We start from the raw sequence: 18,939 nt of genomic DNA, 5'->3' as shown, positions 1-18,939 counted from the left end.
TTCGCTGCCTGTTTATAAAACATTTTTATTTATAAAAATGATAAAGGCAGGTTAAAAAGAATCTAAAATATAATTTAAAAAGTAAAAAACATATTAACTTGGAAAATAATAAAGTATATAGTTTATATATAAGGCAGGCAAAGGAGCACCATACTCTTGTGAAAAATATACATTTTGTAAAATAACCTTTACTTTTAAAAAAGACATTTTGTAAATAACTTATTAGTATCTGTGCACATCATAAATCTTAAGAAATATTTCCAGGATGAGTGAACCATGTAGTTCGGTACTGATTTCCCTGAAGAGAAAAGCTACATTTCTCTTGTTGACCTAAGATTGCAATTTCATTCACAGCTTATCTGTTGTGGAACAAACTTTACTTTGAAGGATCCGGTGACATTAATTTCTTTTCTGGATGACTCCTCCTCCTCCCCAGTTTGGGAAAACATTTCATCAGGCACATCCAAAAGGGACCAGATTTTGATTTGGCACTCAAGAATTCAATTCCAATTATTTTAAGCAAACTCTAAAAACAGTATCTTTCAGAGGGATTTGTGTGCAGTTTCGTAGGCTTTATTAGATTTTAATTACTTTGGAGTAATAGTAATCTTAGGCTACAAAAGCAGGGCTGTTGGGAGGTTTTTGGCTCAACTTTTCCTTTCAAATTTGTGTTGGAAGTAAATAATTTTTAAGAATGACGTGTGCTAAAAGTAATCTGTTAACTGGTGGGAAATGTCTGTATGTCATGTTTTAAAAATTTGGGAATGTTTGCATAGTATATATGTCAGTTTTTTATTTTATTTCTCTTCTTTATTTTATCTTTATTTCTCTAAAGATTTTATTCTGTGCATCTCTAATCACTGAGATTTTAGGACAACTAAAATCTCATTGCATTGCAATGTGAAAACAGAATCCAAATTGAATTATTCATCCTTATCATCATCACATCATCTCTAGTCCTTGAAATCTTTGTTACCGAGTTATGAAAGCATGTGCAATATCTACAAATATGTTTTAGGTTGTTGTTCTGAACAACCTAGGAATGTAGGCACTCCAATCCATTCTCATTTTCTTCTGGCTTTTTTCTAGTTCACCCAGTATTAACATTTCTTGTCCAATTAACTTGTTCGGTTCTCCTTGGATTATTTTAAAAATCTGCTACTAGGGATTTTAATACTTCATTAAACCTTTATGTTTATTTGCTAATGTCTGACTCCTGTGTATATTAACTATATAAATGCAAGTATTTGGAAAATAGACATTCCCAGCTTGGTCCGTTGGACTAAAAATTATAATAAACAAACATGTCCTTATCTTTATAAACTGCAAGTATGGCGATGGAAGACAATGCGGAAAATTCTTTAGTCAGTAGTTCTAAGCTTCTTCCTTTCTTTAGAAACTGTGGGCACTCATAGACAAACTCAAGGTGTTTCATGCATTTCTGAGCTGAGGCCATAACCCCATCACTTTTTTGATAGCTAAGTAGCTACAGCAACACTGACAGGGAGGTCATCATCCATGCTGTGGTATCAAAGCAGTTCATTCAGGGGTACTGAGAGAAATAGGGCAAACAAATATGAGAGAGAAAGGAAAGGGATGGGGTAAAAATGTAAAAGTGAATAGGATTTGTATGGTCTCTCTCTGTGTGTGTATGTGTGCCTGCCTTTCAAGCAATCTTGATGTCAGGGTTCCCACGGATGCCCTAATTAAATCATGAGCCTCGAGCCAAGCTTCAAAATAAATCCTGTTATTTATTAGGAGCTTCATGTTGGCATGTTCCCAAGTGAAGCCAGCTCTGACCCCACATAATTTATGGCCCCAATCATGACCCGGTTTCCCCCCCCCCCCCGGATATGTCTGGAATGTGCCCCTATCTTTTGCTGCCCTGCCATTTCATCAGTTTCCCATTCGCCCTTTCCTATGGCAACTAGAGAGCAGGCCAGGGATGCTTTACTTGGACCCTGAGGACCACATACGTAAGTCTAAGATAGAAGTAGAACTCACAGTCTGCTGACTTCTATCCCAGTACCTATAACTATAATTCTAAACTGGCTTTCTTCGTACATTTTTTTCTTTCCAGTGTTTTTTTCACAAGTGCAAAATCCATATTTTTTCAGATGAACAAATGTTTTTTTTTTTTAAATTAACACAAATAATACAGACAGTACATATACAACTGAATAAAAAAAAGAAAGACAAAAGAAAAAGGAAAAAAACCCCATATATTACAGTGCACCCCCCACCCCCTGGAGACCTTTCCCCCTTTATATTTCTTAGATATGCAATATATTCCAATGTGCTCTTATATCCTCCCAAGCTCTCCTAAGATAAACAAATGTTGACCCAGGAATTGACCAAACTGGCTTGTCACCCAAGTCTGACATCATGACTGAGAGAGTGTGACTGGTCCAAAATCACCTAGCCAGGCAGACTAGACCTCCCAGTCTCCTGGTTTTCTACCCTGGTACCTTAATGACTATACCAAAATTGTCCCTCTTCACACAAATATTAATGGTAAAGAGTACTTTATCTCAAGAATGTGTGCCTAAGTATGTGCTGTATATTTAAATTAGAATAGCATGGGAATGATAGTTCCCTCGTATATAGTTTGCTAAACTACAACTCTCAATGTCACCTAGTATGACCAAAGGTATAAGTGATAGTGAATCTTTCAGCAATTCTGAACAACATAGATATCTTATCCTTGCACTCTCATCCCCTTTGGAGAAAGCCCATTATTTATTTATTTGTTCTAGAAAATGGAAATTTTGCTGATAGAAATTTGTACACATATTGCATAGAATACACTCGCATCATTCCTAACTTCTGTATCCTGCAAGTTTCTTATTTACCCTATACATGAGAATAATACACAGGTAGTCCTTAGCTAATGAACATAATTGCGACTGGGATCTCTGTTGCTAAGCAAAACCACAGGACCATGTCGACTTGCAACAGCAGTTTTGGTTCCAGTCATTAAGTGACTTGTGCATTGTCATTAACCATTATATCATATGATCATGCCTTGCAACTTCCTGCTAGCTTCCCATTGCCTTCACTTTTTGGAATTGGCAGGGAAGGTTGCAAATTATGATCAGATGACCATGGGATACTGACCATTATAATTGTGCACCAGTTGCCAAGGGACCCAAATCACAATCACTTAACTTCAGGGACTCTGTGATAGCTGTAACTTCAAGGATTGTCCAGAAATTTTTTTCAATCAACTGTTGTAAGTTTGAATGGGTAGTCGCTATGGGAGGATTACCTGTACATGCCCCAATCTATCCTGAGAGGTTTTGCAACACAAGCAAATTAATTTCAGTCAATAAACCTATTGCCGACATTTCATTCTTATGCAGATCTTCTCTCTTCTTGGTTGAACAGTTGTGGGTCAATAATGCATGAATATGATGGCAGAACCCTTCATTAATTCATCACCGCCAAGCCATAAGCATGTGATTTTTCATTTCATCTTTTTTCCCTCACACGATGCTCCAAGGATTCTAGGATTTGCCTATGGGCAAGACAATCTAATCTCAATCTATTATTTTTATTTGGAGGAAAATTAGTTGAAAGATTTTGAGGCAATAACATATACTAAATATAGTTGATGCTTTGAGATTTTTATTCCTTTAATTAATGGACTATACCAATTATTTGGTATAGTCCTAGAAATCACACTGATGTGACTGAATAATATTGTCTCTAGGATTGTGGGTAAAAAAAGAGAAGGCAACCTCCATTTTTGTTCTTCGTTTGTAGCCAGGTAGGTTGGAGATAAGAACATAATTGTCTTTAAGATATGACTTATTTGTTATGATAAATTTTCTTATTTTGAAAATGAGGGAAGGGAGGGAGGGAGGGAGGGAGGGAGGGGAAAGAAAGAAAGAAAAAGAAAGAAAAAAATAATGAAATACAGCTCCTACCACCATGCAGAACTTCTTGTGAATAAGGGATAATTTCCAGGGATAATTCAACAAATAAATGTTTAAAAACTCTTAGATCACTTCATAATAGCACAAAGTTCTTGACTAAGATAATCTCACAGTGGAAATTGCGCAAGGCTTCTTTGTCTTGTTCTTCATCAACTTTATGCAGACTTCCTATAAGGCACAAAACCACCAAAATGAAGGATCTTGTTTTCTTCTCTCATTAGCTATGAATCACATCAGCCAATATATTAAACACAAAAGAATGACTGAATTTTTGCTTATGGAATGTGTTTTTTCACACTTCCACCCTGGTAATGCTTGCTTGATTGCCTCATATGTTATTGTGAAGTCAGCCTATAAGACATACTGCTTGCATGTTGATCACTGATCAATGAAATAAAAAAGGAATAATAAAGTGGAAGATGTGCCCAGGGAAATTAATTTCTGGTAATGCTGTTAACAATGACAGAAAAGCGGAAAAACTAAAATGTTTATTTTAGGGAAGATTGTATTTTTTGAGGGTGAAAAACCTTTAAAAATGATTATGTTCTGACTTTCCTCCATTTACTGCAAACAATGCTCCTAAGCTGATCTTGAATATATAATGATTTTGCTCCCATATTGCTTTTTTCTGACTGATGGCTAGTTGTGATCTTTGAGTTAGTTCAGTTTATCTGCCGGGGGAAAGGTTTAGTCTGTTCTCCCGTTTGTTTGAGCAATACATTAATTCCATTGGTGTGCTCAGAAGGACTGTCTCAATAGGACAATTCTTTGCTGTAAATTTGTTTAGCTTTGTTCTATTCATGTATAGAAGAGTACGGGTAGTCCTCAAGTTACAACCACTTGTTAGGCAACAGTTCAAAGTTGCCACGGTGATAAATGAGGGGAATTTGTGATGGATCCTCAGAGTTCACAGCATCACAATGTCCCCATGGTCACGGCACACAATTATAATGTTGCAGCAAGACATGATCATGTGATAGTTATTTTGAACATTTCTGACTGGTTTTTCAGAAGCAAAGTCAGTGGAGAAGCTGACAGGAAGTTGGAAGTTGTTCCTACTCTAATATTTTTTCATCAGTCCTTGGCCTCTAGTGCCTATCTGCACTTGGCCATCCCCCATGGGATCCTGCTCAGTAGTGCCTGTTCTCCATGATACCTGCACATTTTCTTGCATTCCTTAACGCCTGTTCTCAGCACCCATCCATGACTCTGCAATTCACACACACCCAGATCCCCTCTCTTTAGTACCTGCTTATGGTACATGCCATCTTCCAATACTCCATAGCACCTCCCTATAACTTATTTTAATAAGCATACTTGTATACTAAGGTAGAATTAAGCTATAGTAGGAATAGATGAATATACAAAAAAAATGTAACCACCATTAATCAGGAAATAGGAGAGAAAATATAAACAAGGCAGTTTTGCCCAACTGATCAAAGTAGCATTGAAAAAAAAACCTTTCCCAAATGCCTATGTTTTCCTTGCCAACGTCACCATATGGTTCTTTTCTCAGAGCTTTGGCAGCCAGTCTGGTACTATAGTGCCTTACTCTGAGGACCTGCAGCCAAAGCTTTCTTAACGTGGCTTTCCCCAAAGCAACAGTAAAGTAGTGTCATCCAGAACAGCCCCGCGACCTTAAGAAGTGCTGATTACACTGTCAAACCACATTATCTCTTGGCAATTCTCTTGTCATAAGAAATGGAAGAAGGAGGAAAGTGGGGTCAAGAATGTTTCCTAGGGTTCCAATAAGTGGCAGAGAAGACCCAGGGATCTTTTCCAATACTTTCTCTGATGGAGAACACATGGAATTGGATTTGGAGTTGTGGAACCAAAGCAGCTGACCCCTATTCCTTCCTCTTAACAAGGAAAATGGTGTGGAACTGGATCTGTAGCCAGCAGCCCTACCATAGACCTGTATTCCAGAAGACTCCTAGATATTTGTATACAAAAGCAGTTCTAAGATGGAAGGATGGGCAAATGTGGACTGAAGAGCAAGTCAAACCTTGTGGGAATGGAAGTGGGAAAATTGGCTTTTCAACACTGGGGAAGCAGGTCATTTTGGTGCCATGAGAACTGGTGCCCAAAAGATCTTCTCATTCTTCATTCCCCACTACTGCTGCTAGCCATGGGTTGGCAAGTATGGTGAGAAAGAGAGGGCTTTTTATCACTGTGGAAAAGCCCTAACTCTGTCACTGCCAAAAGAAAGATGGTCTTAAAATCCAGTGACCAGAATCCTCTTAGGTTGCCCACAGCAGCTTGATACAATCATTTTGGGTTGATGCACTTCAGAGGGTATCAGGTGAGAGAAAGCTGAAAGGCACTGCTTTTGAATTGGAACAAGAAGATGCTGATGGTGGTGAGTTAGGGATGGATTGAAGATGCTAAATGATTTTAGGCAATGGTGGGATTCAGCCAGTTCACACCACTTCAGGAGAACCGGTTTGTTAACTTTCTGAGCAGTTTGGTGAAACAGGTTTTTGGAAGAAATAATTAGGGCAAAGAACCGGTTGTTAAATTATTTGAATCCCAGCATTGATTGTAGAACATTTTCACACCATGGAAATCAGGAAAAACAAGATCAGTCCATAGTCATCAAATAGTCTACATGCCCTTTAAACCACTACAATATATTTACTTGAACTTGCTGTTCAAAATTCATTAAATAATACAGGTAGTCCCTGACTACAACAGTTTGTTTAATGAGTATTCAAAGATAAACAGCAACTGAAAAAAGTGACTTATGATCATTTTTCATACTTACAACCATGTGGTATCTCAATGGCCATGTGATCAAAATTCAGATATTTGCCACCTGGCATGAATTTATGATGTTTGCAGTGTCCTGGAATGTTGTGGTATGCTACGTAAAGTCAATGGGGAAGCCAGATTCAACTAATAATCATGTTACTAACTTAACAATTGCAGTAGTTCACTTAACAATTGTGGCAAGAAAGGTCATAAAATGGGGCAAAACTCACTTAACTAATGTCTCACTTAGCAGCAGAAATTTTGGGCTCAATTGCCATAAGTTGAGGAATACCTATATTTACTGGAGCTTGCTTCTAGTGCACTCAAGATTTTATGCAAGGCTCTTTCTGTTAGAATTTGGTCTTTGTTATTGTAGTCTTCCTTCTATTGTTAATTAGTGGGGGTAGAGGGCAGTATACCTCTCTTAAATTCTATGTATGTCTTCTGGAGTTTGGACTTAAAAATAAGAAACTTAAAGAATATGTAGTATTGAAGTTTTTCAGCTCAATTTCCCTTCAGTTGGAAGCTAACAGAAATAATTTCTTATGTCTATCCTGGAACTTGACCTAATCATCACATAACTTAGGCTGACTTTTAAAAAGTTGAGACAGTATAATGACAATTTGGTATTGTAAGACACAGGCCTCTTGGTTCAATCTCATTAACTCACAAGATGGCCTTAAATAAACCACTCTCTGTGATATGAATAATAATACTGACTATCACACTAGCATAAGATTACTAGAAGAAGGAATGTGTACTTTTGAGTATAGTATACAGCAGTTGAGCTGCTAATTGCATCATTCTTTTCACCTTGCACTTTATCCCATTGATGCAGTTTACATAGTAATGGTATCAGGTCCCCAATGGGATACTGCCATTACTGGGGGGTGGGAGGATGGGGTAGAGGGTAGGTATTCTTTGCATGCTTTTGCTTTGCTGTAATGTGGGAGATAGCAATAGCACTTAGACTTATATACCGCTTCATAGGGCTTTCAGCCTCTCTAAGCGGTTTACAGAGTCAGCATATTACCCTCAACAACGATCCAGGTCCTCATTTACCCACCTCAGAAGGATGGAAGGCTGAGTCAACCCTGAGCCGGTGAGATTTGAACAGCCGAACTGCAGAACTGCAGTCAGCTGAAGTAGCCTGCAGTGCTGCATTTAACCACTGCGCCACCTCGGCTCTTAAGATTTAGGGAGGGGCTGGAAGGATGGGTTTCTCCCCAGCCTGAGCCAGCTTACCCAAGGTCACAGGGCCCTGAGCGTGAACTATTATCAAGTTAATATCTCGGAGTTTCTCAACACACCTAGGGGATTGGGTGGAGTTTGAAGAGGAAAAGTAGCTTGATGTTTTTTGCGCAGGCTTTTCAGATTCCACCTGACTTCTCTGCAACCACTTTCTCTCAGTAAGGTTCCTTTTGACTGCTACCGTTTCAAGAGCCATGCTTTCTTGAGAAGTAGCTGAGGCAGGTCGTTACACATACTATCTAAAACAATACTACCACTCCTGCCAAGTTCTCGTTCGACTTTATTCATTGCAATTACCTTCTTGGTGACAAGTGTTGCTACAGTTCCATAAACATCTTTGCAGCTTGATTAATTTAGCAGAAGAGCTGATTTTTTGCCATCATTGAGTTCACCTCTGTTCGTTAATTTCACTGGACTTCATTTCAGAGTAATTCAACAGACCAGCCAATTTACTTGTCTGTGTTAGAAATTCAAAGTTCATACAAGGATCCGTGGGAGAAAAAAACATAATCCCTTGAGCCATATTGCCAGGTTGAAATGATTGGTATAAACTGTATACCACAAATACTAGCAGTATTTGTGCTTTTACATGGCCTTGTGCAAGTAACATCTGGAGCTTGATGTAATTTTGAAGCTGATCAGAGTCACCTGAATAGCGAATTTTTTTGCTAAATAAATAAATAAATTCATTTTCCCCATGTTGTATGAGACATAAGATAATTCTTGATGCATCCGTTATACACATGGAATTGAAGTCTCTAATTTTTATGGATATTATCTTACATTTTAGAAATCAAGATTATCTTAGTTAGAATTGTTACTGCTAATTATCTTTTCACGTTCTGCAAAATTTATTTGTTTGCTTGCAAAATTTCAGGGGCTTGAAGTAGCTTTTGACTATTTTCATTTGTCCAGTCTGAAGCCAAACTAGAAATGGAAAAATTGGATGGTTGCTGATAAACAGCAGTCTTTTAATGTGATTGATAACAGGATTAGATTTGTCGGGGCCAAAATGGTTGTGAGGCTACCCCCAGACCTGCTATTTGCGTAGCTTATTGGGAAATTCTGAGAGTTGAAGTACACATATGTTAAAAGTTGCCAAGGTTAAGAAACACTGAGTTGGAGGAAAATGTGAAGAAACATGGCTTTGTGGCTTCGCCTAGGGAACTAAGGAGCACATAGCCATGGACTGGGCTGGTGCCCTCCCTTCTTCGCCTTTTCAATTGTTTTTTTTTAAGAGGGCTTAATTATTATTGCCTCCATTTTAAAATTGCTTTATTTTGAAATTTTAATTCTAACATTTTAATTTTTATATATAGTTTTTGTATGCTGACATTTAATTGTACATTGCCCAGAAATGGGTAATTCAGAAATGTGAAAAATTAATAAATAAGTGGACTTAGAAAGAATTTTCATTGGAATCATTGCACACCATCTCTAGTACATATTTCCTTAGTGCTATTCCACTTCCCCTCCTCCATTTTTTCATTAGGCTGCTATTAAAGTAAAGAATCAATATACTTTTGAGACAGACTCCACTCTTGTTGACTATAAGGACCTCTCTCATGCAGTCTTCCCCTTTCAAAATTGTCTGGTTGTTTCTTTTGTTCAAGTTAAAAAAAGAAATTGCAGTCTAATCTCCAGCTCCTCTTCTGTGGAAATCTCTCATTCATGGCTTAGCCAAGGCTAACCCTTCTTAGCTTCTAAATGTAGACAAGGCCAGTTTTCTACAACCACAACAAAAAAGGACATTCAGGAAATTAAAACCCAACTAGTTTTGCTCAATAATGCAGCCCAAAATTTAGATTACTGTTTAGGTTGTTAAAATACTCAAAATCATGCTTGCTGATTTAGCCACTTGTGCTTTAGTTTAAAGGAGCTACACATTTCTTTCCTTTGGGATTGTATGGCTGGAAGACACCCTTCTGAGACTGGCTTTGGTTTAAAATAATGTAAAAATTGGATGCTTTTTTTTTTTTCTGCAGTATTTTGGAAGTTTGCTCGTGATATTCTGCATTGAACTGGCCTGTGGTGTTTGGACCTATGAACAGGAAATTACAGTGAGTATGTGATTAGGAAAATTGATCATGTTTAGAAACTCTGATTCTTTTCAATATTCAAATCTTGATATAATTTCTTCCTTCACATGCATGATGCCTTATTGAACATAAAAGTGGTTCACCGACAAATGCGCAATAGACATATGCGTGCCGACAAAACTGTGATGGACAAATGAGCGCTATCAAAATCGCTGATTGATTTTTGACAATAGGGTGCCGACAAATGCGCGCCGACAAATGCGCGATGACATTTAAATGGTGTGCGGTCACATTGAACTAATTCGCTAATCAAACAGTAACAGTAATTTTTTTGATTTTATTTAACCCTAACCCTAACAGTAATTTTTCGATTTTATTGTGCTTGTCATCGCGCTTTTGTCATCGTGATTTTGACGTCGCGTTTTAATCGGCGCTATTTTGTCGGCACGCATATGTCTATCGTGCAATTGTCAGGTCACGCATAAAAGTAACTTCTATGCAAGTTACTTGGAATTTTAATGTGATCCACTTGGGATTGTTCTTAGGTGCCTTACTACATAAATAGGAAGTTTTGGTTCCACATTAAAAAAATCTAGCTAGTCCTAGTTTAGGTAAAGAGAATTTTTGTGTTATTATATTGAATTATTATATTAATCATATCAGATCATAATATTCATGCTGTAGCGTAAATCATTTTTAAAAAATATGGACCTAATTCATGTATTTAGAGAATTTGTAATCAAGTTGAGTAAATTGAGTTAGTATATTAATAAAACTTTTTTTCTGACTAAGTCACAGTTTGCAGTTGGCTTTATCTTGTTCCCCTGTGATAGAGAAGAGCAAAATATTCACCATGTACCAGTGAAAGCTTTATTACTGTCTACCTAATTATATAAACTGATCAATCCAGTTTTGCATATTTTTCAAAAATTCTTTGGTTTGAAAATGTCATCTGTTTCAGTAGCACTTCCATATTTGTCAAAGTGAGTTGTGTGCGGAAACCACATACTTTGAAATCATTGCCTCTTCTTCCAATGCTCCGAAGAAGCTGAATCTAATAGTCTGTAGAAAATGACCAGGCACTCAGTTAATCCAGATAATATTTGCTATTGGGTCCTATTGGAATCATAGCTAGCAAAATAGTATCGGTCTCCAGTATGAGAATTATACTATGGTGTTGTGACTGTTGTTGGACTAAGATTGAGAAGACCCATTTTAAAATCCCCCTCAGCCCTGGGAAACTCACTGGGTGGCTTTGGTTAGGTGCTCTTTCACAGCCCAATCCAACTCACTGTTGAGGGAAAATAAGAAGACATAGTGCTATTTACAATGCACGGAACTCCTGGAAAGAAGATAGGGTATTAATTTGACAAATAAAAGTGTGCAATAAATACATATTGACTGAGCTGTAAACCCTGGTGTGTTCATTAAAGTTTATTTTCAGAAAACCATCCATGTGGCTGCAGAAAAACAGCCATCCTACTCGTTGAAATGCAAAAATCTTAAAATCATACCTTTAAAAAACCCTTACTCAATATATTTAGAATTATTTATTAAAGTTCGAGCAAAACTTCTATTCCTTTGAGCAGCTTAATACTGTGTTGCATTACACATTCAGAAATGTAGGCAACCACATTTTTGAATGGATGATTTTTATTCTGTAAATATAGATGTTTGTGCTAAAACCGCAGCTGTGTTAAAGAAGCAATTCTGTCCTTTCCCTTTTCAAGCTAGAAAAGTGATTCATTCTTGCAGAGGAAAAGTATAATTAGAATGAAGAAACAAACTGGCATGTTATTGTGCTAGCTGTTGAATTCTCCTATCTTCTTTTTCCATTGGATACTTATTTATGAAGAGAATGAAAAGAGCTTTGTGCAGAGTTGCTAAAATATATCAAACAGCAGCAGTCATCTTCCTTCCTTCCTTCCTCCCTCCCTCCTTCTTCCTTCCTTCCTTCCTTCCTCCCTTCCTTCACTCACTCACTCACTCACTCACTCACTCTTCCTCCCTCCCTCCTGCTCCCTCTCCTTCCTTTTTCCATCCCTCCCTCCCTCCTGCCCCCCCTCTTCTTTCCTTCCTTCCTCCCTCCTGACCCCTTCTTTCTTTCTTTCTTTCTTCCTTCCTTTCTTTTTTTCTTCTGGAACTAAAGGAATTTCTGGCCCTTTTTTCATCTGAAATGACATGCTAATATATTTTTAATCACAATACTTTCCCCTACTATCAATGCATTCCACCGAGAGGCTATCATTCTAAATATAACTACAGTTAAAAATATTACTTTCCGTAAATGTCAGAATAAAAATGGAACCATAGCTACATGTGTTTCATTCACCCCATGAGTTCTGCTGTCATCCTCTGAGAGTTTGATGGAGAAATGCTTTGAGAGAATTGAGGCTTCTGGCCAAGGTACAAGTTGAAAATGTTCACAAGGAATGGACATTTCTTTAGAATGGTTAGTTGAAGAAAGAGCCTGCCCAGCGGACCTTACTCTAGCTGGGTAGATGAATGCCCACAAGAAGAAGACTCAGCAAGATCCAGGGGTTGAAGGATGATAATAGCCCTTCTTTCTCTGGATGACAGGCCTGTACATTTCTCTTTTATTTGGTGCTCTCTAGCAATTACTACCTGGATTCTATTTTCTCCCATTCGGCATATCTATAAAATGCTGTCAGCAGGTTGCAAAATCTATTACTGGAATTCACTCGCCTATTACTGGTATGTTTTGAAATAAGTATGTTTATTTCTATTGGTATAACTGCCCATCTCACATGAAAGTAAGTATATTTTAAAACCAGATAACAGAAAATATTACTCCATTTCAGTGTAACGGAACAAACAAGAACTTAGTATCTGATTTGTCAACCGAGGAATGTATCGATTTTAGTAATCTCATAAATGTACAGGTACTCTTTAACTTACAACAGTTCAATAGTGACTGTTCAGAGTTACAACAGCACTGGAAAAAAGTGACTTATGACTGATTTCCCCCTTTCTAGCATCCCCATGATCATGTGATCAAAATTCAGATGCTTGGCATGCTTATAACTTGTTGTGGTCCCAAATCATGTGATCCTCTTTTGCAAACTTTTGACGAACAAAATCAACAAGGAAGCTAGATTCACTTAACAATCATGTACTAACCTATCAACTGGAGTCATTCACTTAACAACTATGGAAAGAAGGTCGTAAAATGGGGGCAAAACTCACTTAACAAATGTCTCACTTAAGACACAAAAATGTTGGGATCAAATGTGTTCTTGAGTCGAGGACTACCTGTATAAACCTATGTACATTACATCAGTGCATTGTATTTTGTTTTTAAGATGTCAACCTCCTCCGTTCCACTCTTATACTAGATATGCAATTTTTTTTGTTTTATGTATATTTATTTGTTTTATCATAAAAGGTAAAATGCAAAACAGAAAAACAAATAAACAAAACAAAACAAAAACATACATCCAGCACTAACAACAACAAAAGGAAAACAAAATTGGTGTAAAGAAAAAAAGAAAATGGTGATCCAAATATCAAATAAATTTAACATTACATATAGAATCCATCCCAGCTGAGGTGGGATGCTGAAAAAAAAGAAAAAAACCTAATTATCCTCCCCTTTTACACACACATTTATACACCACACAGCAATAGCACTTAGACTTATATACCGTTTCATAGTGCTTTTATAGCCCTCTCTAAGCAGTTTACAGAGAGCCTCTTGCCCCAACAATCTGGGTCCTCATTTACTCACCTTGGAAGGATGGAAGGCTGAGTCAACTTTGAGCTCGTGAGATTTGAACTGCTGAACTACAGCTAGCAGTCAGCTGAATAGCCTGCATTACTGCACTCTAAACACACACCACACACAAAAAAATTATGTATGTATGTAGTATGTATGTATGTATGTATGTATGTATGTATGTATGTTTTGTCAAGGCACCTGGTATGCCCAAATATGGGAGGGAGCATGCTGCTTATATATAGATGAAAAAAGAAAGAAAGAGCGGTCAACAGGTTAAGCTAAACATTACACTAATCTCCAGATCCCTCTGTTAATCATCTGTTATTGTATTTGGCACATAGAAAGTCCACAAATGGTTCCAGTCTCTTACAAAGTTATCTAGTCCATTATCTCTGATCAAAGCAGAGATAATTTCGCCATCTTGGCTACTTCAAATCAATTTTAAAGTCCATTGCTCAACATTTGGCATCAGTGCTTCGCAAAATACATTGTTGCAGCCATCACCATGTGAAGAATACCACCCCAAATTGTTTTTCAATTGGCTTGTCCAAAATACCTAAAAGAAAAACTTCATGTTTCCATAATATTTGTATCTTAATATTTTCTAGAATGTCATCGTTATGTTTGTCCAGTATGTTTTCACATACTTGCAAGACAACCACATACGATAATATGAACCTAGATTTTAAACTACATTTCCAACACTTATCAGAAGTCCCACTTGTGCTAGTCTATCTGGGGTCAAATGCCAACAATACATAATTTTATTAAAACATTGTTTCAAGCTATAATTTAATGCAAATTTTAGTCCAATGCTCCATACATTCTCCCATTTATCTATCGTTATGTTATACCCAATTTTTTGCCCACTTTACCATACTATCTTTAACATATTCATCTTCCAGATTCATCTTGAGTAACATTTTATATACCTCACCAATCAAGTGGTCATCTCCAGAACATAAATTAATGTCCAGTTCAAATTTAGTTCCTGTGAAAACAAAACTTTTTAAATCAAGTTTATAAATTCTATAATAATTAAACCAACCAATATTTTTTTTTCTAATTTAAATATTGATTTGAAATATTTGTTTGCAGTAACTTTGATCAAGATGTAGTCGGCCTTATACTCATGGAATTTAGTTAATTATATAAAAACTTGTCTTTAAAAGTACTCTTCCCCCAAGAATGTTGAAGGTACTGGTGGTTTTAAATTCAGCTGTAGAACATGGTTCCATCAGTGGTATGGCTCAAATGTGATAGTCTGGAGAAGGGCTTTGTGGTGGCAACACCTGTAGAAGGCACAGACTATTTCTTCAAGGAAAATTTGGCTGATTTTGATCCTGATCCTTTTGCTACTCAAGATACTTGTATATGCGGAATAATTGTTTGGGGACCACCCTATCTTTTGAACATGTGACGTGTCACGTGATGTCATGCTGGCCACATGACCACATGACCAAGAAAAAATCTTTGGACAGCTCTGGCTCAAGGGCTTTGAAATGGAGAACCACCCCCTATAGTTGTCAATGACTAGCGAAGTAAAATCTGCAGGGATTTCTTAACTTTTTTTTTTACCTTACCTGTCTTTTGAAAACAGATATTGTGGTTAATTCCTATTTTTTACTGTTTTATTGTCTGATATTAGTATAGATGTTTCTATTACTCATTGCTGTTACTTTATAAATTAACGATGTATTTTTTTGTATACTTGTATGAGCAATTTCAAGTGATATAAATTATTAACAGTAATGTTAGAGGGGCCTGGTCTGTCATTGCACCTGGATTCAAATTTCATTTAAATCAAATGAAGTACATTTAAAAAATCAATGCAAACTTTTGCTTGAATGATTGGAAAAAGAGTTTAATTTGCAGAACTATCCATTCTGTAAATGGAATTCTATCCTCTTGAGTACAAGATTCTTCAAGGGGCAAAATTAAAACTAAGAACATTTGGTTTTATTGTGTTTCTGTCTTCACTTGTGGCATTATCATTTTAGTCCTTTCAATAATTTTCAATATTTAAAGGAAAAGCAGATTCAAATATGAGATAATGTTTTGTATTAACTATCTCCATAAATTCTGTCACTTTGCATTTTCTATATTTGTTTATTTTTGCTTACTGTGCAGACATTTGTTGTTTCAAGCATATTTTTTGTGTTTTCCCATTGAGATGGTTTTATGTAAATACCTCGTTATTTTAGTATTTTTCTTTCTACTTATATTATATTTAACTTACATACCTTCATTGTCTCCATCTGTTGTAAAAGATGACAGTTTGTCTTTGACACCTTACTTATATAAACTTTGTTCTGTATATATAGTATACTGTATTCAGTATACTAATTGTAAACTGATGTGATAACTTTCTCCAACTTTCTCCATCCGTCAGATGAACTGAAACTGAAAATTTCAGAAATCTACTACATCTGCAGGACACTAGTTTGGGTGATTCTAGTCTAAATAAATATGCATGTAATTACTGGTGATACAATGTCTTGTTTGCTTTTTTATATATTATTATTGGTTTTATATTCCACCATTGCAGATTTTTGGCAGAGTTATTTTTATTGCTTTGATTTTTTTAATTCTTGTAAACCACCTTGGCTTAATTTGAATTCATTGCACAGCATAGATGTATGTGTAATACTTGTAAAAATATTTGTAACTTTTTCTTCTAATTAATTTTTATGCACTGATTTGGTATTTTATTAAGGTAGGGAAATGAAACTTGAACTCAACATCCTGTTGCAATTTGTGTGAACATATCTACTACGTTATGCAGGAACGCGATAGCTCATTGCTAAGACACTGAGCTTGTTGATTAGAAGATCGCAATTTGACGGTTCGAATCCCTAGTGCAGTGTAACAGAGTGAACTCCCGTTACTTGTCCCAGCTTCTGCCAACCTAGCAGTTTGAAAGCATGTAAAAATGCAAGTAGAAAAATAGGAACCACCTTTGGTGGAAGGTCACAGTGTTCCATGCGCCTTCGGCATTTAGTCATGCCGGCCACATGACTACGGAGACGTTTTTGGACAGCACTGGCTATTTGGCTTTGAAACTGGGATGAGCACCGTCCGTAGAGTGGGAATGACTAGTACATATGTGCAAGGGGAATCTTTACCTTTATCTTTTATCCACTACCTTTCTTCTATCAATAGACATAACTGAGAATCTCAGAAAGTCTCCTACTCAAGCACTGAGTAAATTGTATCATTTCAGGAAATACATTTGCCATTGTTTCCAGATTCTGGTTCATAGTTTAAATATGGGTCAGGAAAATACGGTGCACCATACATTGGAACTAGTTTTTATCAGTCGTGATCAACATGGTTAACAATCATGAATGATTTACATAGAATCCAGTTATATCTTGAGGCCACAAGTTCTCCACCTCTGATTTAGAAGTTACTACATCTCTTTATTTCTTGTATCAATTAAATTATTTGTTATAAAGAAGAAATCAGGCTCAAAACTGATTTTTAAATCCAGATTTAATCTCCATTGCTAATATTGACCTGGATTCCTCAGATCCAGAAAACAATAAAGTTCCTGCTATTTCTCATGACACTTAAAAAAGAAGAGGAAAGATAGGGAGGAAGAGGGTTGAGGTAGGATGGCTTTACTACAGTTTGTCATCATCACAGGAAAACCTTGTTTCCTATTATAACAAAACTGAACTTGCTCATTTTTTTTTGTAGGAGATAATATAAAATGTCTAACAGGGAAAATGTGCTGCTTCATTCACCGTGGTTGCTATTCATAGCAGAGACGTTAAGTCAATATTGGAAAGAACATTACTTTTTCAGTATTAGTTTTACTAGTGAAAGAATTGAATCTAAACAAGATAACTGGCCAAAACCTATCTATATTGTGTAACAATTTTATGTCAATTTACTGGAAACTTGGCTGCCTAAAGGAGAGTTTTTTTAATGCAGGGATTAAAATTTTGGGGATGGTGTAAGGACTTCTGGGTTGTGGCAAGGGTTTGGACTAGAAGACCCCAAGGTCCCTTCCAGCCCTAGGATTCTATGAGCCTTTTTTAAAAGGCAGGGCAGGGGAGTGGAGAAAAGGACTGATTTGTTCCTTATTTGATAAATTATATTTTTCATGTAGAATGCATTTTATATTCAGTATATTCCATGTATAACATGGGAGGGAACGGATGGCGACATGAAAAACATGCTGGTTTAAGGTTAGGCCTGGGCATTTTTGGAAATAAAACTTATTTAGAAATCCAGAAATATTTGTATTTGCTTGATACAAAATAGAATGATAATAAAAAAAGTCATGCAAAGTTATATTTATTCTGGAATCTCTGGATAATTTGTTGCAGTATACTATTTTCTTTACATTAAAAGTGTGTGTGTGTGTGTGTGTGTATAGTTGTGTATATATATATATGTGTGTGTGTGTGTGTGTATAGTTGTATATATATATAGTTGTGTTTTTTATTTGTGCTGATAAATAAATAAAGCACAAATAAAAAACACAAATATAACAAAGGCAACAGTAAAAATATTGGGTTTCTGTCGTGATGGACTCTTGTGACAAGCCGATTGACAGATGATGGAAGCAGTTAGCTTCCTCCCATAATTGGGGCTTACCAGGGGTTGTAAAAATCTAATAGACACACACACACACACACACACACACACACACACACACACACACACACATATATATATATATATATATATATATATATATATATATATATATATATATATATATAATTGGATGTGGGGAAATTATCTGAATTTGAAGGACGAGGATGTAATCACTTGCATTACAGCCAAATGAACAAAATGACCAAGCTCTAAGTGTGAACATTGATGTTACTGAACAGCAGCATTTTTACCTGAGATGCCAGCTGGTAGTTACAAAGGTGTTATATAGATGACCAGACATTCCCTGAGATCTTCATTTAAACTTAAAACTGAAATTTTAGTTGTGTTGCTTAGAGAGTTATATTAGTTTAAGCTCCTCTTTTTCCAAGTGTATGTATGTAAATGGGAAGGTTTCCAAGATTACGTAACCCATGTAACTTTCTTTCTGTCCCTTCTCCTATATCAGTGACCTTCCCAGCATGGCCAACTTCCTGTCTGTTCTCTGGGGCCATCCCCACCCCTTTTGCAGTGATGTTCCCAGCATGGATGACTTCCTCTCCGTTCCCCACAGCTGTCCCCCTCTTCTTATAGCAGCATGTTGAGTACTAAG

At 36.5% G+C, this 18,939-nt stretch overlaps 1 protein-coding gene across 4 annotated transcripts in view; it reads left to right on the top strand.

Moving 5' to 3' along the window:
- The window catches only part of TSPAN12 (tetraspanin 12), a 69,645-nt gene that overhangs the window by 35,923 nt on the left and 14,783 nt on the right, over positions 1–18,939 (top strand). For all 4 annotated transcript variants that reach the window (XM_032220527.1, XM_032220525.1, XM_032220526.1 and 1 more), the window contains one exon: positions 9,926–10,000. In XM_032220527.1, coding sequence (XP_032076418.1) covers positions 9,926–10,000 — 75 coding nt within the window. The remainder of the gene's footprint in view (positions 1–9,925; positions 10,001–18,939) is intronic.

The sequence above is a fragment of the Thamnophis elegans genome, chromosome 7, assembly GCF_009769535.1.
Source record: "Thamnophis elegans isolate rThaEle1 chromosome 7, rThaEle1.pri, whole genome shotgun sequence".
In the NCBI taxonomy this organism is placed as follows: Eukaryota; Metazoa; Chordata; class Lepidosauria; order Squamata; family Colubridae; genus Thamnophis; species Thamnophis elegans.
The sequence above is the reverse complement of the archived record's forward strand: the minus strand, read 5'-3'. Positions and strand labels throughout refer to the sequence as shown.